We start from the raw sequence: 19,595 nt of genomic DNA, 5'->3' as shown, positions 1-19,595 counted from the left end.
CATTTGTGGTTTGTGAGGAACAATTAACAAGAAAAGAAAAGGGTACAGTGATGTTCGGAGCTAATATGACGGCAACCGAAAAACTAAATCTTCTAGTGATCGGAAAATCGGCGAGTCCTTGCTGTTTCTCGGGTGTGAATTAATTACCGCTCACGTACGAAAGCAATCCTCCAAGTCGCGGATGACAAGTTCCATTTACGAATATCGGCTGCGTGGTATTGACGAGAAGTTTCAACGTGAAGGGAGGAAAGTTTAACAGTAATAAACAGAAGAGACTAACGGATATTTTCCAAAGATGTTAACCGAGGCATGTTTCTTGTTTCACTACTGTATGTACTGTATCCTGTCTCCTATAAAGGTACTATATTAAGGGTTATAATTAAAGTGATGCCGCAAAATAGTTTGTTTGTATATTTTTAAATACTGTTAAAAATAATATATTCAAGCGGGTGGATACATATGATTCAATATGAACTTGATGAAAGGAATTATTAATTTTGAATTTCATTTATTGCAAACATTCATTGAAAATTTATGATATTGCTGGAGTCGGGCAACATTAAATTCAACAGAAGATATTTAATTTTTATACTTTCAAATTCGAAATAATAGAGGAATTATTCATGCTATCTACAAGTTGAATAAACTTAAAATTTTAAAGTGCCACCTATTACTTCGCTGTACGAATACCACTCTCTGTACCTGCTCTAAGAACTGAACCCCCCTTAGTTAAGTCTCATGCCCTTTTTTCTTTGACTTTTTCTCGTACAATATAGCCTGTATACAGTATATAAATGATGTGGGTAAAGAACTGGATTCAAAGTTAAGGCTGTTGCGGATGATGTTATACTGTGTAGAGTAATAAATAAGTTACAAGATTGTGAGCAACTGCTGAGAGACCTCAACAATGTTGTGCCATGGACAGGGGGCAATGGTATGATGATAAACGGGGTTAAGTTTCTTAACAAGTGCTTTGCAATTTGCTTTACGTCACACCGACACAGATATGTCTTATGGCGACGATGGGATAAGAAAGGCCTAGGAGTGGGAAGGAAGCGGCCGTGACCTTAATTAAGGTAAATTCCCAGCATTTGGCAGGTGTTAAAATGGGAAACCACGGAAAACCATTTCCAGGGCTGACGACAGTGGCGTTCGAATCCACTATCTTCCGAATACTGGATACTGGCCGCACTTAAGCGACTGCAGCTATCGAGCTCGGTGGGTTAAAAGTCAGGTTGTGAGTTTCACCACTAGGAAAAGTCCTCTCAGTTTTAATTACTGCGTTGGTGGGGTGAAGGTTGCTCATGGAGATTACTATAAAGAAATATCTTCATTGGGGTTATCACAAAAGAGTGGAGTTACGAAAATGTTGCAAAGGTTTGGCTGGGAAGACTTGGAAGAAAGGACACGAGCTGCTCGACTAAGTGGAATGTTCCGAGTTGTCAGTGGAGAGATAGCGTGGAATGACATCAGTAGACGAATACGTTTGAGTGGTGTTTTAAAAAATAGGAATGTTCTCAGTACGAAGAAAAAGTTGGAATTCAAGGGGAAAAATTGCTGTAAATATTCGTCTATAGGAAGGGGAGTTAGGTATTGGAATAATTTACCAAGGGAGATGTTCAATAAATTTCCAAATTCTTTGCAATTATTTAAGAAAAGACTGGATAAACAACAGATAGGGAATCTGCCACCTGGGTGACTGCCCTAAATGTAGATCAGTGGTGATTGATCGATCAGTTCTGTTTGGCCTTACTCGATCATACCGAGAACATTATAACCTCATTGATCCTGTAAGGACCAGGTTTCAAACATGTGGAATTGGCTTGTCCCTTGAGATATATTTTTGGCATTTATAGAAGCTCATTGCTATATGATTGACCAGCTCGCAATATATTTGGTCACAATATTTGTATTCTGCAGAAGGCACAAATTGGGTTTTCCGGTGTCACTGCCCGAAAAGTATTTGCTGACAGAGTCATTGTATAGTATATTGCTGTCATATTGATGTTACCACAAAGACGCTCACACGAAATGTTGTCAATTATGTACAGTATTTTATTTACAAATTATATATACATATTCTACACACATGCACTAATAAACTGCCATCTTGAACACTCGATTACTATGCCCTTGAACGAAACACTGTTATGAATAATAATAATACTGCCACAATAGCATGTCAACGTACTACCAATCACAACATGAATTCACATACTCGATTAACGACAGTCATGCTCTTTTAATTATTATTTTTAATTTTTAATTTTTAATTTTTAATTATAATTTTTATTTATTTAATCCCTTTAACTCCCGAGTTTTTACCCCGGACTCAGCGAGAGATCGCATCTCGACCGCCTCAAGGGCAGTGTCCTGGAGAGTGAGAAATTTGGTTGGGGTACAACTGGGGAGGAGGATCAGTACCTTGCGCAGCTGGCTTCACCTGCTAGTCTGAACAGGGGCCTTGGGGTGAGGGGGATGGAAAGATTGGAATGGATAGACAAGGCAGACGGAAGGAAGCGGGCGTGGTCTGAAGTTAGGTACCATCACGACATTTGCCTGGAGAAGAACTGGGAAACCACAGAAAACCACTTCGATGATGGCTGATATGGGAATCGAACTTCCGTGTACTCAGTTGTCCTCCCGGAGCTGAGTGGACTCCGTTCCAGTCTCGCACTACTTTTCAAATTTCGTGGCAGAGCCGGGAATCGAACCTAACCATTTCATCACAGAAGCGGACTTGCACTTATAGTACGGTGACATTAATTTAAAATTACAATAATACATGCGTGTTACTTACCTGCGGATGGTTTTGGGTTCTGCCCGCCGGAGAAGGCTTGCGATGAATCCTCGTTGATGACGTCATTGATCTGCGTCGCCCACTTGATGACGACACCCTCTATGGCACTCTTCAGGTACAAGTCGCAGATTTCTCCGTCACTGGGGAGAGGAGCACCTCATTAGAATAGGAAGAAAGTGTAATTTTACACCAAAGAACTTCCGAATAGCAAAAAAAGGAGGATATTCAGCGCATCCCAAGTATTTCTGAGGTTGCTGAAGCCACCCGGACTTATTTTTAGGATAGAGCTGGGTAATCGTTAGTAGGTCTAATATAACGAGAGCTATAGAATTAATCTCGAGAGAGTCTGGAGCTCAAAGTGTATTTATATGGACTATTTAGTGAATAACTACAACATTCAATAGACAATTATAATAAAAGTGCATGAATAGAAAACAAATAAAATGCATGGGTAAGAGAAGGAAACTTTCAACAAAAAATATACTGTTTAATTTTTGCAGTTAAACTCTATGGGCACCTGTCCTCACTATGCTGGCTGTCGGCTTCATCACAATAACGAATTTACGTCCAGAGTTGTAAGTAATTTAGTAAAAGTAATAGGTGTAGTTGTAACGGTATTAATTTTAGTAATTTTTTATTGTAATCATTACTTTTTACACAAAGTACATTTTTATTATTGTTATTATTCAATCCGTTTACCCTCCAGAGTTGGTATTTCTTTCGCTCTCGGCGAGGGATCCCACCTCTACAACTTCAATGACAGTGTCCTGGAGCATGAGACATTGGGTTGGGGATATAGCTGAGGAACAGGACCAGTACCTTACCCACGCGACCTCACTTGCTATGCTGAGCCGGGGCCTTGTTGGGGATGGGAAGTCTGGAAGGTGTAGACAAGGAAGAGGGAAGGAAGCGGTCGTGGCCATAAGTTAGATATCATGCCAGCATTTGCCTGTAGGATAAGTGGGAAACCACGGAAAACCACTCCGAGGATGGCTGAGGCGGGAATGGAATCACATCTACTCACTTGACCTCCTGAGGCTGAGTGAACTCTGTTCCCGTCCTCGTACCACTTTTCGTGGCAGAGCCGGGTAATCGAACCAAGGCCTCCGGTGATGGCAGCTAATCACACTAACGACCACACCACAGAGGCGGACAATGATCATAATATGAAGATAAAGTTGGGATTCAAGGGAACAACATGGGGCAAATATTCAATCATAGGAAGGGGAGTTATGGATTGGAATAACTTATAAAGGGAAATGTTCGATAGATTTATCAGTTCTTGGAAATCATTTAAGATAAGGCTAGGTAAACAATTGATAGGTAATCTGCCACCTGCGCCACAGCCCTGAGTGTAGATCTTTTTTTTTTTTTTTTGCTAGTTGCTTTACGTCGCACCGACACAGATAGGTCTTACGGCGACGATGGGACAGGAAGGGGCTAGGAGTGGGAAGGAAGCGGCCGTGGCCTCACTTAAGGTACAGACCCAGCATTTGCCTGGTGTGAAAATGGGAAACCACGGAAAACCATCTTCAGGGCTGCCCATAGTGGGGTTTGAACCTACTATCTCCCAATACTGGATACTGGCCGCACTTAAGCGACTGCACCTATCGAGCTCGGTGAGTGCAGATCAGTGGTGAATGAAATGGAGAGTCACTGTTCTAATAACCAAAGATTACAGACGGACCTCTCTCATCTCTATAAATAACTGCCGTGGTGGGTCAGTGGTTCATGTCATGTCTGACTTACGACTCCATTTTTTCTACAATTTGCTTTACGTCGCACTGACACAGATAGGTCTTGTGGCGACGATAGGATAGGAAAGGCCTAGGAATGGGTAGGTAACGGCCGTGTCGTTAAATAAGGTACAGCCCCAGCACTTGCCTGGCGTGAAAATGGGAAACCACGGAAAACCATATTCAGGGCTGCCGACAGTGGGGTTCGAACCGTCTATCTCCCGGATGCAACCTCATAGCTGCCCACCTCTAACCGCACGGCCAACTCGCCCGGTCGACCCCAAGTAAACAGATTAGATGCTAACTTAGATAGTCAACTTCTGTACGACTGTTAAAATATTGATTGCCCTGTTATTATTTATCTTACAAAAATAGAAGAGGATATAAAATGCCAAACCAAAGCCTGCGTCTCATTCGACTCATTAAGAATCTTGGAATATCTCATGGTCACTGTGACGACATCCTCAGTTTTCTTGTCCAGTTCCACTACATCTCATATCAGACAGCAGCCCAGTTTTTCTCACCAGTTCCTAGTAGAAGGTTAAACGTACTTGGACGAGTCATGAATCGAATCGAGAGTCTTCACATAAGATGTAGACACGCTATCTCTACACTAGTAATAAGACGTAAAATACTACATTCTAATCCTCACCTTTCTATGAGCTCTCTCTCCGCCTCATGGACACGCTCCACTCCGACTGGCATAGGCAGCACCGTCTGTCCAGTAACCTGGCCCTTCACCTGGTACACCGTACTCTTGAGGCTGTGGACATGCTTCAAGATGTCCTGAGCCACCACGGCAGGCCAAGCCTTGTGGTTATTTGGATTCGACAGCAGAGGAACAAACACCTATAAACAAACAAACAAACAAACAAACAAACAAACAAACAAACAAACAAACAAACAAACAAACAAACAAACAAACAAACAAACAAACAAACAAACAAACAAACAAACAAACAAACAAACAAACAAACGATTAGTGACAATCTACTACAACTCCGGGCCATCTTTTGAGCATCCTAAAGAGGAAGAGAAGGTATTGGCTAGGGTAAGACGCGGTTGAGAAGGGCTGCGGTTACGGTGTTTTCACACTACGGGAGACGGGCAAGGGGGGGGGGGGTTCACGCCTATTGTCAGCAGGAGTTAAGGCAATGGTGTCACCAATGTGGAGCTGCCGTGCTTACTCCTTAGATGTCTTGACCACGTGGATGTAGTTACTTCAGAGTCCGTTTAAAACGTAAGTGAGAGAATTTCATCAGTGTGCTTTGCTATCAAAAAACCGTTTATGTGCATATTATTAATTATCTTCGAGCCCCTTTTACGTTTGTTGGTTTATTCTTACTCTTTATCGTTACTGAATATTATTGTGTATATATAGGGCTTCGTGAAATGGACCCGAGCAAAAACTCACCACATCGTTATCAGACGAGAAAACAGCAAGATTTTACGTCCGGCGACAGAGAAATGATTCGGTCTGTTTATACGCATTTCCGAACAAAAACTCTTGTTGGCCGGATTACTACTGACAGACCTCTCCAGCCGATGCGATTCAAATACTTGGAGTGTAGGTGGGGCATCCTGGTCCTATCTTCGACTGGAATCAGGCTGTATATTTAGACAGGATTGCTAAATAATAAAATAATATAAGCCTAATACGAGTATATACGAGGGTGGCCCAGACAATAATGCAACCAACATTTTTTCTCAGCCCCCAACAACGGTACAATACGAAGCTTCAGATACGATTTCTTTGATGTTTTCGGAGAGGTCGTACAAAGTTTCCGCTTCTTCCGACAGATAGCTTACTTGCAGCAATGGTTCAAGGACCATACCGTCATTGAATTTCTCACTGCGGCGGAAGAAACGGTTGGAAACATTCACAAACGTTTATCTGCAGTTCACGGAGCATCAGTAGTCGACAGAAGTGCAGTTAGTCGCTTGGCACAGAGAGTGAGGCCATCTGAAAGCGGTTCGGCGGAGTTCCAAGATTTGCAGCGGTCGGGAAGGACACCCACGGCTGTCACACCTGACAAGATGCAGCGTGCTGATGTGCTTATTCGTGAGGACCAACGCAGAACGACTCAGCATTTGGCGTGGGAGCTGTCAATCAGTAAAAGAAGTGTAGGTGTAATCATCAGTACTCTTGATTACGCAATAAAATGTTGACTATGGGTTCTGCGCCGTCTTACGGAGGAACACAGAACTCTCAGAAAGAAAGAAATTCTTGTGAGATGCTGCAACGTGTTGAAGCTGAGGGGGAAGGAGGAACACAGAACTCTCAGAAAGTAACATTTCTTGTGAGATGCTGCAACGTGTTGAAGCTGAGGGGGAAGGAAGCCTTCTTGTCCCAGATTGTGATGGGTGATGAAACCTTGGTTCACCATTTTGAGCCCGCAACAAAACTTCAATCAAAGGAATGGCATCATCCTGACTCTCCGCAGAAGAAAAAAATCAAAGCAACTGCTTCCACTAGTAAGGTCATGATGACGAAGAGGTCATTCGCATAGTGAAGGAATGGCTTCTGAACAGAACAAGGAGTGGTACCGACAGGGCATACATGCCCTTGTGTCTCGCTGGAGGAAGGCCATACAATGGGAAGGAGAGTGTAGAAGAAACATAATTCCTTCTTGTGCATAAGTTTCATTGTGTTCAATAAATAATTGTTGAAGAAAAATATTTGGTGGATTATTTTCTGGGCTACCATCGTATTACGATAATAATAATAACTCAATATTTGTAATCTTTATTGTGCATTGCAAAAGAATTCGTTCGCAATGCCTCAAGCGGGAAATGGTGGTTAATACATAATTATTTTAAGATGTATACGCTAAGTGACGCTATGCAACTCCACTAATGCGAGTCCGTTAATGCATTAATTTTTAAATATGCTCAGCTCAAGCTACGATCGGTGAACTGCGCCGGATCGTAGTTCTGCAGTACAATTTCAATCGCGCGTCGGTTCATTTGGCAGCCAAGGCGAGTGCAGCAAGGCAATGACGTTACTTCCGGTTTAGTCTGTTCAAAAGGTGGTCCATCGTTGACAGGACAGTGGCTTAGCATGTACATGATTACATTTTTGTTCAGCCCTCACACTGTTCCCCAGATTTTGAGGCACATTAGTCGGCATGCCTCTCCCTGTCCAAGGGTTGCCGTGATGTAATGCCATTTTTGCTCTCTGTGGCCTTTTGCACATACATATTTTTTGTATTCTTTCTGATCTTGAATTGATCTCTTCCCTCACGTATAACAGAAAGCCGGGTATCAGGTTAAAATAAAAAATACTGGTGGATGAGCAAAACATATGAAACTTGCCTGACCGATCTCCATAACAACTCTCTTTTCAGTCTATAGAGTTAGTTATAATTCTTGTAATTTCCTCGTTAACGATCGGCACGCTTTTGAAGCCTAGCTGGCTGGCGGGGTGCTAGGATTCCCCCAATTCGAGACACAGCGTTGTCAACTTTCCGTTTTAACTATACAGCCACTGAGAGCGAGCAGCGAGACGGGGCATAACTGTGTGCAGCTGTGCAACACTGCAGACCTGACAGTCGAACCAGTCCCAGGGCCGGCACGCTTTTGAAGTATTCCACGTGGACTGTCACTGACAAAGCAAGCATGCTACTTTTGGTCAAGAGCCATCTGCTATTGGTCACAGCAGAGGCGACTGTAGACAGTCATACAGTTGCTTACTGTCGGGGGTTGTACTGCTTAACGTTTGAGTCTCCGATCGATAACGTTTAAATGCTGCTTCTGAGAACTTGACTCCTGTAGTTTCTTTCTCAGTTGCTTGATAGCACTGTATAATCTCTACGCAAACGCACACAAAAGGATGAGTACTGTGTATCGGTAATATGTGTATTAAGTCCCACGATCTCTAAGGCAATCGTTAAAGATCGCACGACTAACTCGCTAATTTTCACCCTAGGTTCATTACAGATCACACACTACCTTTTCGAAGAATGTAATAAACCTGCTAAAAAGGGACGCAAATTCAATTGCCAGGAACGTCAAACGAAAATAACATAAAACAGCTCATCACTGATGTAAACATTGCTCGCGACAAAATCCCCTCTCCACAAAGGGAAATAATTAAAAAATGTAGCCACCAACGAAGCCCTAAAATAATCGCCCAAGGAAATTCCACCAAACAACTGAATTGTTCCACTCATTACTTGGCATTAAAACAGTTACGAACAAAATAAGAAGAACAACCTAATCATCACGAAAGCGTATAAAGGGAACACAACAGTCACATCATAATGAAGAAAGACGAGTATATAGAAAAACAATAGAATTCATTAAAAACAACGGAATTGAAGAACTACAACTCGACCCAACAAATAAATTTCAAAATGAAATAAAACAAGCTATCCAACAAACAGACTTTAATCTCACAAGACAAGAAAAAGAAAACCTCACCATCAAAAATCCCAAACTCCCCTCACTAACAGCCCTTCCCAAAATACACAAACACTCGTGCCCCGTTAGAACAACAGTAAATTTTAAAGATGCGCCAACTTAAAATTCAAGCAAACATTTTAACCAAATTCTAAAAAGAGAAAATCTCACTTAAAGAAGACAGATCAATTAAAAACAGCCTAGAACAAATTAAAAAACAAAATAAATTAAAAATAACAGAGAACGCGTATGGTATCCTTTGACATCACCTACATGTACATCAACATACCAGTAGATGCATCCATTAAAATTATAGAAAATCTTATTAAAGAAAACACTTCACTTCAAGAAACCAAATAAATGATTAGCCTCCTTAAAACAACGTTACACCAAAATTGCTTTACATTCAACCACAAAATCTATTGTAAATAAGAAGGGTTGGCAATGGGCTCAGCATTGTCAGGCATAATAGTAAACATTTTTCTAAATAACTTCGAAAACATTTCCTTAACAGGTCAGCATTCAAAAGGAATCTTACACTTGAGCAGATACGTAGATGACGTAATATGCATATGTGATAATGACATCAATACTGCACACCGGTTTTTAAACACACTAAATTCTTTACACAAGTCCATCAGGTTCGCAATGAAACCAGAAACTAACAAGAAAATAAACTATTTAGACATCACAATCAGTAGGAATAATGACAACCTGTCTTACAAAGTATACAGAAAGCCCATTCAGACGTCGCACACTATCGACAACGAGTCGAACCGCCCATACACACACAAAATAGCAGGACTGAATACAGTGATACACAGAGCTATTTCCATACCAATGAGCACAACGGATTTCAATGAAGAAATACAAATCATTAAACTGATCGCGAAAGAAAACAACCTCCCTCCGGGAACAGTAGATAAAGTGTGAAATAAACAGAAAAAAGAGCCCGGGAAATCACCACACATGACAGGGAAAAATACGTGGTTCTCAACTACGTTACCAAGAACACATAAAAAGTAGATAATATTTTCAAAAAACAAAGTCTAAAAGTAGCCTTTAGAATAAACAACACACTACAGAGACACATCAGCAAGTGCAACCTAAACAATAAAGACCCTTTCTCAAAGTCAGGAGCCTATGAACTCAAGTGGCAAGAACCTAACTGCAATGCCACATATATAGGCCAAACAAAACGTAATTTCTATACACAAGATACAAAGAACTCGAAAACGCGATGAGATATAATCGGCATTCAGCCTTCGGAGAGCAGTCATACGACGGTTCACACCATTTCACAGATATCAAAACAGATCTAAAAATTTTACACGTCGAAAATAAAAGTAAATCTTTGAATATAAAGGCGGCAATCGAAATTTACATTGCAAAAAATGCTAACGTAACCAACCTCAATGACCATACACATTTAAAAAATTACCCCCTCTTTGCTCTACTTACATAATATCTGGACAACACATACTCTTTAAATTAACACTTAACGGCCTTTGAGTATGGTTCATCACAAAAGTAACATCTAATAGATACTCAATATTTCTATTCCATTCTTCATTTAACCTACAGTCATTAACTTGCATTCATCCATATTACACAAAATACATTATAACATGGAGAAGGTTAATAACCTTCTCTCCCCTCTCCAGTGATGAAGGAAGGTTCCAGAACGCTCCACTCGCTCCACCCTTCTTACCCCTCCCCTCTTCACGGTACAATATGCCAGATTATAACATCCAATAGGTAGGATCCACAACATTCCCCTCGCTCTTCCCCGCTTCCCCTCCCCCCTCATCCCGCTAACAGTATGCTATGCCCAAAACTTTCCAGTTGCCTGTCCATGACTACAGTTCTGAAACAGTACTAGCATCGGCAGTCTAGATAAGTACAGAAGTTTTATCCTTTATGATAATACTTGTAAATCATTATTTGTCAATACTTGATCATATTATCACCTAACTCTTTATTATTGACAAGTTTACGCAACGTAAACAATCTGTACGCATGTTTTAAGTGAATTAATTGAATTTGAAGATGTTCTTGTAGAACGAAACATATCATTCGAGTGTGTATTTTTTACAGGTATGTTTATAGTGTTTAATTTTATATTTATATTGGTGTATGTTTGACAGAATGAAAAGTTTTTATGTTACATTTTACTAAGTCGACACTCGAAAGTATGGCTTCCTTCTTAACAATTATTACCAGTTCTCGTATCAAGTAGTCCTGGTGAGGATCCCATACAATGGAGCCATACTCTAACTGCGGTCTTACCGGAGATCGACAATGAAGGGCTATGGGAATTAAGAAAGGAATCACACGCCTCTCCTTTACATCCTTACTACAACCCCTAAATAGTCTCATAAACATGTGAAGAGATCTGTAACCTTTCTTAACTACCTATGGGACGTTGTAATGAAAGTAGGATGCAATTAACCCTTTTCAGTTCATTTTATTTCCAATGAAGGAATGAAATGCTAAAATTTGCCTCGTAAGTACACTCGAAATCTTTAGTATCTCGTGGCCAGAATTATTCATTTCAGTCAAGAAATCAGTACAGCCCTTAGAACCACCTAGTACCTGCTTACACACTCTCTCTCATTGGTCACATCAATTAGACGCATTAACACATACACACATCTGAAGAGTGATGGCAGGTGGAGAAAAAGAAGTACGAGGATATCTAGCATGAACGAAACAAACTTGCTTCCCCGCCTGTGTACACATCCCACTGGATCGACAATGAAGGGATATGGGAATGAAGAGAGGAACCACGCGGCCCTTTCAAGGCAACAGACGTAATAACTCATTGAGGGTCAAATTCTCCAGTTTCTTTGCAACTCTTGTGTGCGAGGTCTGGCTGAAATGGTAGCGGTCTCGACTGTGAATTCATTATCTAATGGCATGGCGCTCAGCCACTGTAAGAAATAATGACCCTTATAATCGTCAATATAGGCCCTGTTAAATACTAATACTACTACTATTACTACTAATAATTGTTATCCTCAAAAAACAAAGTAAAGTAACTTGGCATTAAATAATTATGATTATCAGAGACGCAAGGGCGTTTGGAAAACCAACAATTAAATGCCATATATTGGGGTGGGATTACATCGTGCACACTTCATCGCAATTAAATTACAATTAATTAATTGTTTTCCTTGATTAGAAAAAAGTAGTATAGCCAGAATATTTAACCATAGAAACATCTTACTCTGTTCCCGAGAAAGTGGAGTAGGGAGTGGCCTCTGAGTGCGCAACGTCACAAGCCACACCCCGTGGAAGACGAACATATGTGACGTTGCCTTGGTTACGTCTCCTTCATCCTCAGGGTTGGCCAAAATCTTCACCCAAACGTTACCTGTTTCCTTTTCCACCCGGAGTTCGTGTAATCGCGATTGTACAGTGCTGCGAATAGGCTGTAGGGCGAGTCTCGTAATGGTCGCCACCAGGCCCGTATTAAAGTATTTCGTACTCCGGGGCCCGAGCATATTCTACACTCTCTATTGTTTGTACCTGCCTTCAAATGTATAATCAGTAAGCATAATATAAAAATTCGATACATAATATATATTACAAGGGTCTTACGAAATAAAATAAAGGTAGAAATCTTCAAATGTAATACATATACAAATAATACGCCATTATATTGGTATCAATCTTCCAAGTCCAATTTATCACTGCAACAACACATAATTCTCTTAGGCAAATTATGTTCTTGTTGCTTTCGTACTAGAGAGCACTCTAATCACATTTTCAAAATATACAGTAAGGAATTTTCTCTTATAATAATACCCAGATGATTCGAGAGCTCCTGAGTTTAAGATGTATGGCAATTTATTTAAACATTTGCCGCCCTGAGCCTGGTCCCATGTCGCCCATGCGTAAATACGGGCTTGGTTGTTGCTCTTCCTACATGCCACGTATTCCTGAACGAGAGAGCCATGATCGTCACATCGTTCCCTCTGCAGAAGTCTTCATTATTTTAAATATTGAATACGGTAAATTTTTCCAACAGTAAACTTCTTAACAGGAATATTAGGGCCTTAATTTCACAACAGTTATAAAGAGAATACAATAGTAACTGTCTTAAGTATTTATATTTTTATTAACATATGCAGTAAATATATTTGTCTTCTTTCTCACATAACAAGTATTTTGGAAATAACTACAGTTTTCTTTCAATGTTGAAAGCATTTCTTAGCAACAAACTAGGGGACCCCATACTACCTAAAACGTAAAATTAAGCAATTTCGTAAAAAGACAAAGGCCTAAAGGGCCCGGAAATGTTTCAAAGTGTGAGTCTTGGATAGCTCTATCAAACTAAAATATCAAATTTCGAAAATCACATCCGGCCCAAATGCAGTTCCAGAAAAACAGTCTGAAATCGCTTGTATACTTACTCGTTTTCATTTTTATTCAAATCCTAGACAAATGTACTTATTTACATAATTATTTATTTCTTTCTTTCTCTATTTCTTTCTTTAGAGCCTCCATGGCTCAGGCGGCAGCACGTCGGCTTCACACCGCTGGCTTCCGTGGTTCAAATCCCGGTCACTCCATGTGAGATTTGTGCTTCATTCATTCCATCCCTGACCCGGTCACTGACTGGAAAACAGGTTGTAGTTTTTCATTTCTTTCTTCTTTAATCCATTTATCCTCCAGGGTTGGCTTTTCCCTCGGAAGCAGCGAGGGACCCAACCTCTACCGCCTCAAGGGCAGTGTCCTGGAGATGGGACTTTGGGTGGAGGATATAACTGGGAAGGGTGACCAGTACCTCGCCCAGGCGGCCTCACCTGCTATGCTGAACAGGGGCATCTTGGCGGGGCATCCGAAGATTGGAAGGGATAGGTAAGGAAGACAGGAGGAAGCGGCCGTGGTCTTAAGTTAGGTAACATTCCGGCATTTGTGTGGAGGACAAGTAGGAAACCACAGGAAACCACTTCCAGGATGGCTGAGGTGGGAACGGAACCCTCCTCTACTCAGGTGACCTCCCCGTTCCAACCCTCGAACCACTTTTCAAATTTTGTGGCAGAACCGGGAATAGAAACCCTGACCTCCGGGGGTGGTAGCTAATCACACTAACCACTACACGACAAAGACGGACATGTACGTCTTATTTATTTCAAAAATGGTCTATACAGAGTTCACCTCCAACTTAGACCCTGTACTTGAACAAAAAAACAAAAACTGGTATAAAGTTATAAATACTGAACAAACATGTACACGGTGAAATAAGAAGGGTGGACCGAAGGTTACGTAACCTAAAGGTCAAACAAATAAACATTAATCAGCAAAGTCGGCACTAGTCTAACAAATGTGAAAGAATTGCTACAACCAGGTTACGTAACAATATACATACTTTTTTCTGTAATGTGTTCCTTGGTTCAATACCCTCAGGAGATTTTTGGTTTCTTGATAAACTTCCACACCGAATGTAGTTATAAGGGCTTAAGTGAAACTCTACATTGACTCACATTAGCGCTCGTAGCGATAGAAAAAGGCAAACTGCTAATCTGATCGACTGGGTAATGATGATTAAGGAAAGGTTTTTTTCTTTAGGAACAAATAAAGAATATATTCTCATACTTTATTATATTTTATTTACGTAAAATTCGTAGTTCATATCCCTAGGATGATTTCAACACTGAGTTGCTTGCCTGAACGGCTAGAACCGTAGATTTTTCAAAGCAGGAGACGACCTACGTTTACGCACCTTTATAGATCTTCCTGTAATATTATATAATTTAAATAATTCGTTAAGTTTTCAAATCTTGCATCTCACCGAGCTCGATAGCTGCAGTCGCTTAAGTGCGGCCAGTATTCAGTATTCGGGAGATAGTGGGATCGAACCCCACTGTCGGCAGCCCTGAAGATGGTTTTCTGTGGTTTCCCACTTTCACACCAGACAAATGCTGGGGCTGTACCTTAATTAAGGTCACGGCCGCTTCCTTCCCAATCCTAGCTCTTTCCTGACCCATCGTCGCCATAAGACCTATCTGCGTCGGTACGACGTAAAGCAACTAGCAATAAATAAATAAATAAATAAATAAATAAATAAATAAATAAATAAATAAATAAATAAATAAATAAATAAATAAATAAATAAATAAATAAATAAATAAATAAATAAATTCTTGCATCTTAAATTCAAGCAAACCCACACGAACTACAATTTAAGGACTTCAATTGCCCACACGCTGCGTTGCTCTTTATTCATTTCTCAATCGGATATCACCCCTCGTACCATTTTTCAAATTTCGTGGCAGAGCCGGTAATGATTTTCTATGATCTTTTCCATGATTCTCTATAGTAATAATATTCTTGGCGCGGGACATTCTTCTTTATCACCCTTACCAGGTTCCTCTCGTCTCGTACCCTCCTCAGTACATCCTCATTCATCATTCCATCTGTCCATGGCACTTTCTCCACTCTTCTTCACGACCACATTTTGAAGCTTTCCTTTAGGTAAAGTGATAGTGAATCCGTCCAATCTACCATGACTGACGTAGGCTATAGCTGCCATATGGTAAATACATTCACGTAGGTAAGGCAGTGATAAGAGCAAACGCCTTCTCAAATTTAAGCTAAATAGGCCTTGAAAATAAATCCAAGATCGTTGTCTGATTTTCAGTCCTGGTCTGAAACCTATTCTACTATATTTTGGTTTGTGAATGAAAGATCAGGGCAGATTAGCGCGAGCGACTAAAATGACCACTCGCTTGTTTCTTATTAGGTTTTAGGTAGCTTAACTGGGTTACCAGTGCGTCCTACTAGAACAATATGATCACTTTGTAGGTACAGTTTTTACCATCTATGAAAATAAGAAATGAATACACTGACAGGAAATGAAATTCTAACACCAAGAAAACATTAGTTTAGAGAATAACAATTTAGGCTAAGCAATTGACTAGAAACACATTTATTTGATTAGTATTTCCAGGTCACAGTTTCAAGAATGCATGAGAAGTCATATGAAATGGTTAGTCGCCACGATTCTGAATGCAAGCATGCAAACGTGCTTATATTGTATCACGCAGGTGCCGTATGTCCGTTTGTTCACGCCTGTTGTAGGTGGTGATTTAAATCACCAAAGGCTAATACTGATACTGGATGACGCTGGATTTGTTGTTTAATAATGTCCCATACGTGGTCGATGGGGGAAAGGTCTGGTGATCTTGCAGGCCAAGGCAACTAGTCGACACTCTATAGAGCACGTTGGGCGACACGCTGTTGAATACTGCGAATGAATGGCAGCACAACCGGTCTGACGTACAAATCCGCTGTCATGGTTGTTGAGAATACGACGAGTGTGTTCTTGCTGTCAAAGCAAATCGCTCTCGAGAACATAACTCCTGGTGTAGATTCAGTATTTTGGCGCTAGCAGAACGCGTTTTTCGAAGAGCTCCCCCTGGCTGCCACCTAGACAGAAATGGCTCTCATCTGAGAACACAACAGATCTCCACTCCGACCTCCAATGAGCTCTAGCTTGACACCACTGAAGTCGGAGATGGCAGCGATTCGGAGTTAGTGGCATGAACGGTACATGACGTCTGGCTCGGAGCTGTCTCCTCAAGTAATCGATCTATTACAGTTCGCTCTGCCACTCTGATGCCAACTGAGACTCTAATGGTGGCTGCAGATGCAGTACGATCCATCACAGCCATACTGCGAATACAGCGGTCTTTTCTCCACGTAGTGGCCCGTGTGTGGCCGGACCCTGGTCTTCTTGAGATATTGTGTAGCACTGTGGATGTATCCCTGCCAAGTCTTTCTGCAATATCGCCACCTTTGTCCCCACCTTCTGATAGCCCTATACACCACCTCGTTCAAACTCAGTAGCCGCTGATACTGCCTTCTTCGCCTCCTTAAAGGCATGTTTAACTTACACCCACCTCGGAACGTCAACACCGGACGATGACTAACATTCATGAAGTGTGCAGCGCGTATTTAAAGCAAAGGTCATATTGGCGCTACTAGTACAACTCTTCATTACCTAGCGCACAAATTTGAGCAGATGTCATGTTTGAGATGTGCAAACACACCTCCCGAAATTTGTGTATCTAGTTACAACTCCTGCTTGGCGTTGTGATTTCATTTTCCGCCAGTGTATGCAATTATCGTCTGTGCAGAAGGTAATTCTTTTATTTTTTAGTGATTTTGTACTAGTGACTATAGTTTCATCTGTCTTAGATTAAATCCCTTTGTATTATCTGTTGGCGGGTAATTGTATAGATGTTGTTGTCCCTTAATTTGATTCATTCATTCATTCATTCATTCATTCATTCATTCATTCATTCATCCTTCATTCATTCATTCATTATCATTATAGACTGTTATGCTTTTCAGCGTTCAGTCTGCAAGCCTCTGAGAATTTACTAAACGTCGCCACAATCCTCGATTTTCAACTAGTGTTGTGGCCTCATTTAGTTCTATACCTCTTATCTTTAAATCGTTAGAAACCGAGCCTAACCATCGTCGTCTTGGTCTCCCTCTACTTCTCTTACCCTCCATAGCAGAGTCCATTATTCTCCTAGGTAACATATCCTCCTCCATTCGCCTCACATGACCCCACCACCGAGGCCGGTTTATGCGTACAGCTTCATCCATAGAGTTCAATCCTAAATTAGCCTTTAATCCTCATTCCGAGTACCCTCCTGCCATTGTTCCCACCTGTTTGTACCAGCAATTGATTTGTTTTCATAATTTAGTAACCATGGCTGTTCGTGGAAGTGTGTAGATTTTGTCGCCATCAATTGAATCATTGAAATGGTTTCTGGTTAATTTAGCGTGCTGTGAAGATATGTTCTTTCGTGTTGATGCAAAGAACACCTCATCATCGGCTCATGAAGACAAATCTAAAGTAGTTTCTGGTTAATTCAACCTGCTGTTAAATGATTCCCCTCATGTATGAATGAAATGAACACCTAAATTTAGCCCGTGACACAAATCTGGAGTTGTTTTCCGTTTTTTATTCTGCAGTTAGGGCGAGTTACTGCATAATCATGCTAAATACACCTCGGCATTGGCAAGTGAACATAAATAATTCATCCCAGCATTTGTCTGGTGTGAAAATGGGACACCACGCAAACCATCTTCAGGGCTGTCGACAATGGGATTCGAACCAGTATATCATAGCTTCATATATGTTGATTTTGAATGCGACCTTGGCTTTAGCACGAGGACACAAGTTTATAACTTGTAGAGGTTAGTTCAGTCTCCTATCAAGATGAGTTCCTTGTATGTTGATGAAAAATATACCGCAACATTGACCCATAAACATAAATCTAATGACGTTTCTAATCAAGTCAACCTGTATTCTAAGACTGTAATCTTTGTGTGTTGAGGGAATGTATAAATGCATATCTCACCTTGGCACGACAAAACAAAACTTAAATGACTTGTGGTTAATTCAGCCTATATTCAAGTTGAAGTCCTTGCGTGCTGATGAAATGTATAGCTCATGTTTTGATACACGAAGACACATTCTAAGTGATGTTTACTTAATTTAGATTTTTTCTTTGCTAGTGGTTTAACATCGCATCAACACGTCAAAGGATTTTGCCGACGGAAGGATGAGAAATGTCTAGGATTTGGAAGGAACCGGCCGTGGCATTAATTAAGATACAGCCCGAATATTTACCTGGTGTGAAAATGGGAAACCACGGAAAACCATATTCAGGACTGCTGACGGTAGGATTCGAACCCACTACCTCCCGAATACAAGCTCACAGCTGCGTGACCCTAAACGCACGGCCAACTAGCTGGGTACTTAATTTAGTGTATTTTAAGGACTCGCTCCGTGGCTAAATGGTTAGCATGCTGGCTTTTGGTCACAGGGTTCCCTAGATCGATTCCCGACAGCGTCTGGAATTTTAACCATCATTGCTTAATTCCGCTGGCACGGTAGTTGGGAGTATGTGTCGTCTTCATAATCATTTCATCCTCATCACGACGCGCAGGTCGCCTACGGGAGTCAAATCAAAAGACCTGCACCTGGCGAGCCGAACATGTCCTTGGATATTCCCGGTACTGAAAACCATACGCCATTTTATTTGTTCTGTTCTTAAGATTTCTTTCTTTCTTTCTTTCTTTCTTTCTTTTAAGTCCCTTTAACTTCCAGGGTTGGTTTTTCCCTCGGACTCAGCGAGGGATCTCACCTCTACCGTTCAAGGGTGGTGTCCTATAGCGTGAGATTTTGGGTCGGGGATACAACTGGGAATAAGGACCAATACCTAGCTCAGGCGGCCTCACATACTATGCTGAGCAGGGGCCTTGTGCGAGGATGGGAAGATTGGAAGGAGTAGATAAGGAAGGGGGAAGCAAGCGGCCGTTGCCATAAGTTATGTACGATCCCAGCATTTATCTGGGGTAGTGAGAAACCACGGAAAACCACTTCGAGGATCGGTGAGGTGGGAATCGAACCCCCTCTACTCAGTTGACCTCCGAGGCTGAGTGGAGCCTGTTCCAGCCCTCGTACCACCTTTCAAATTTCGTGGCAGAGCCAGGAATCGAACCCGGGCCTCCGGGGGTGGCAGCTAATCACACTAACCATTACACCACAGAGGCGGACCTGTTCTAATATTGTGTGCATAAATTGCCAATGTTATCTTTAAACATGAACTCAGACTTCCCTATGAGGT

The 19,595-nt window shown here is 41.2% G+C and overlaps 1 protein-coding gene across 1 annotated transcript in view; it reads right to left on the bottom strand.

Annotated features, from left to right (window-relative positions):
- Dhc93AB (Dynein heavy chain at 93AB) overlaps positions 1-19,595 on the bottom strand; it is a 780,004-nt gene that overhangs the window by 610,109 nt on the left and 150,300 nt on the right. The window contains exons 4-5 of the mRNA XM_068228295.1: positions 5,189-5,385; positions 2,801-2,940 (exon numbers count right to left, since the gene is read on the bottom strand). Of these exons, the coding sequence (XP_068084396.1) occupies positions 2,801-2,940; positions 5,189-5,385 (337 nt within the window). The remainder of the gene's footprint in view (positions 1-2,800; positions 2,941-5,188; positions 5,386-19,595) is intronic.

Source organism: Anabrus simplex, chromosome 6 (genome assembly GCF_040414725.1).
Source record: "Anabrus simplex isolate iqAnaSimp1 chromosome 6, ASM4041472v1, whole genome shotgun sequence".
NCBI classification, from domain to species: Eukaryota; Metazoa; Arthropoda; class Insecta; order Orthoptera; family Tettigoniidae; genus Anabrus; species Anabrus simplex.
This window is presented reverse-complemented; position numbering and strand designations above follow the sequence as displayed.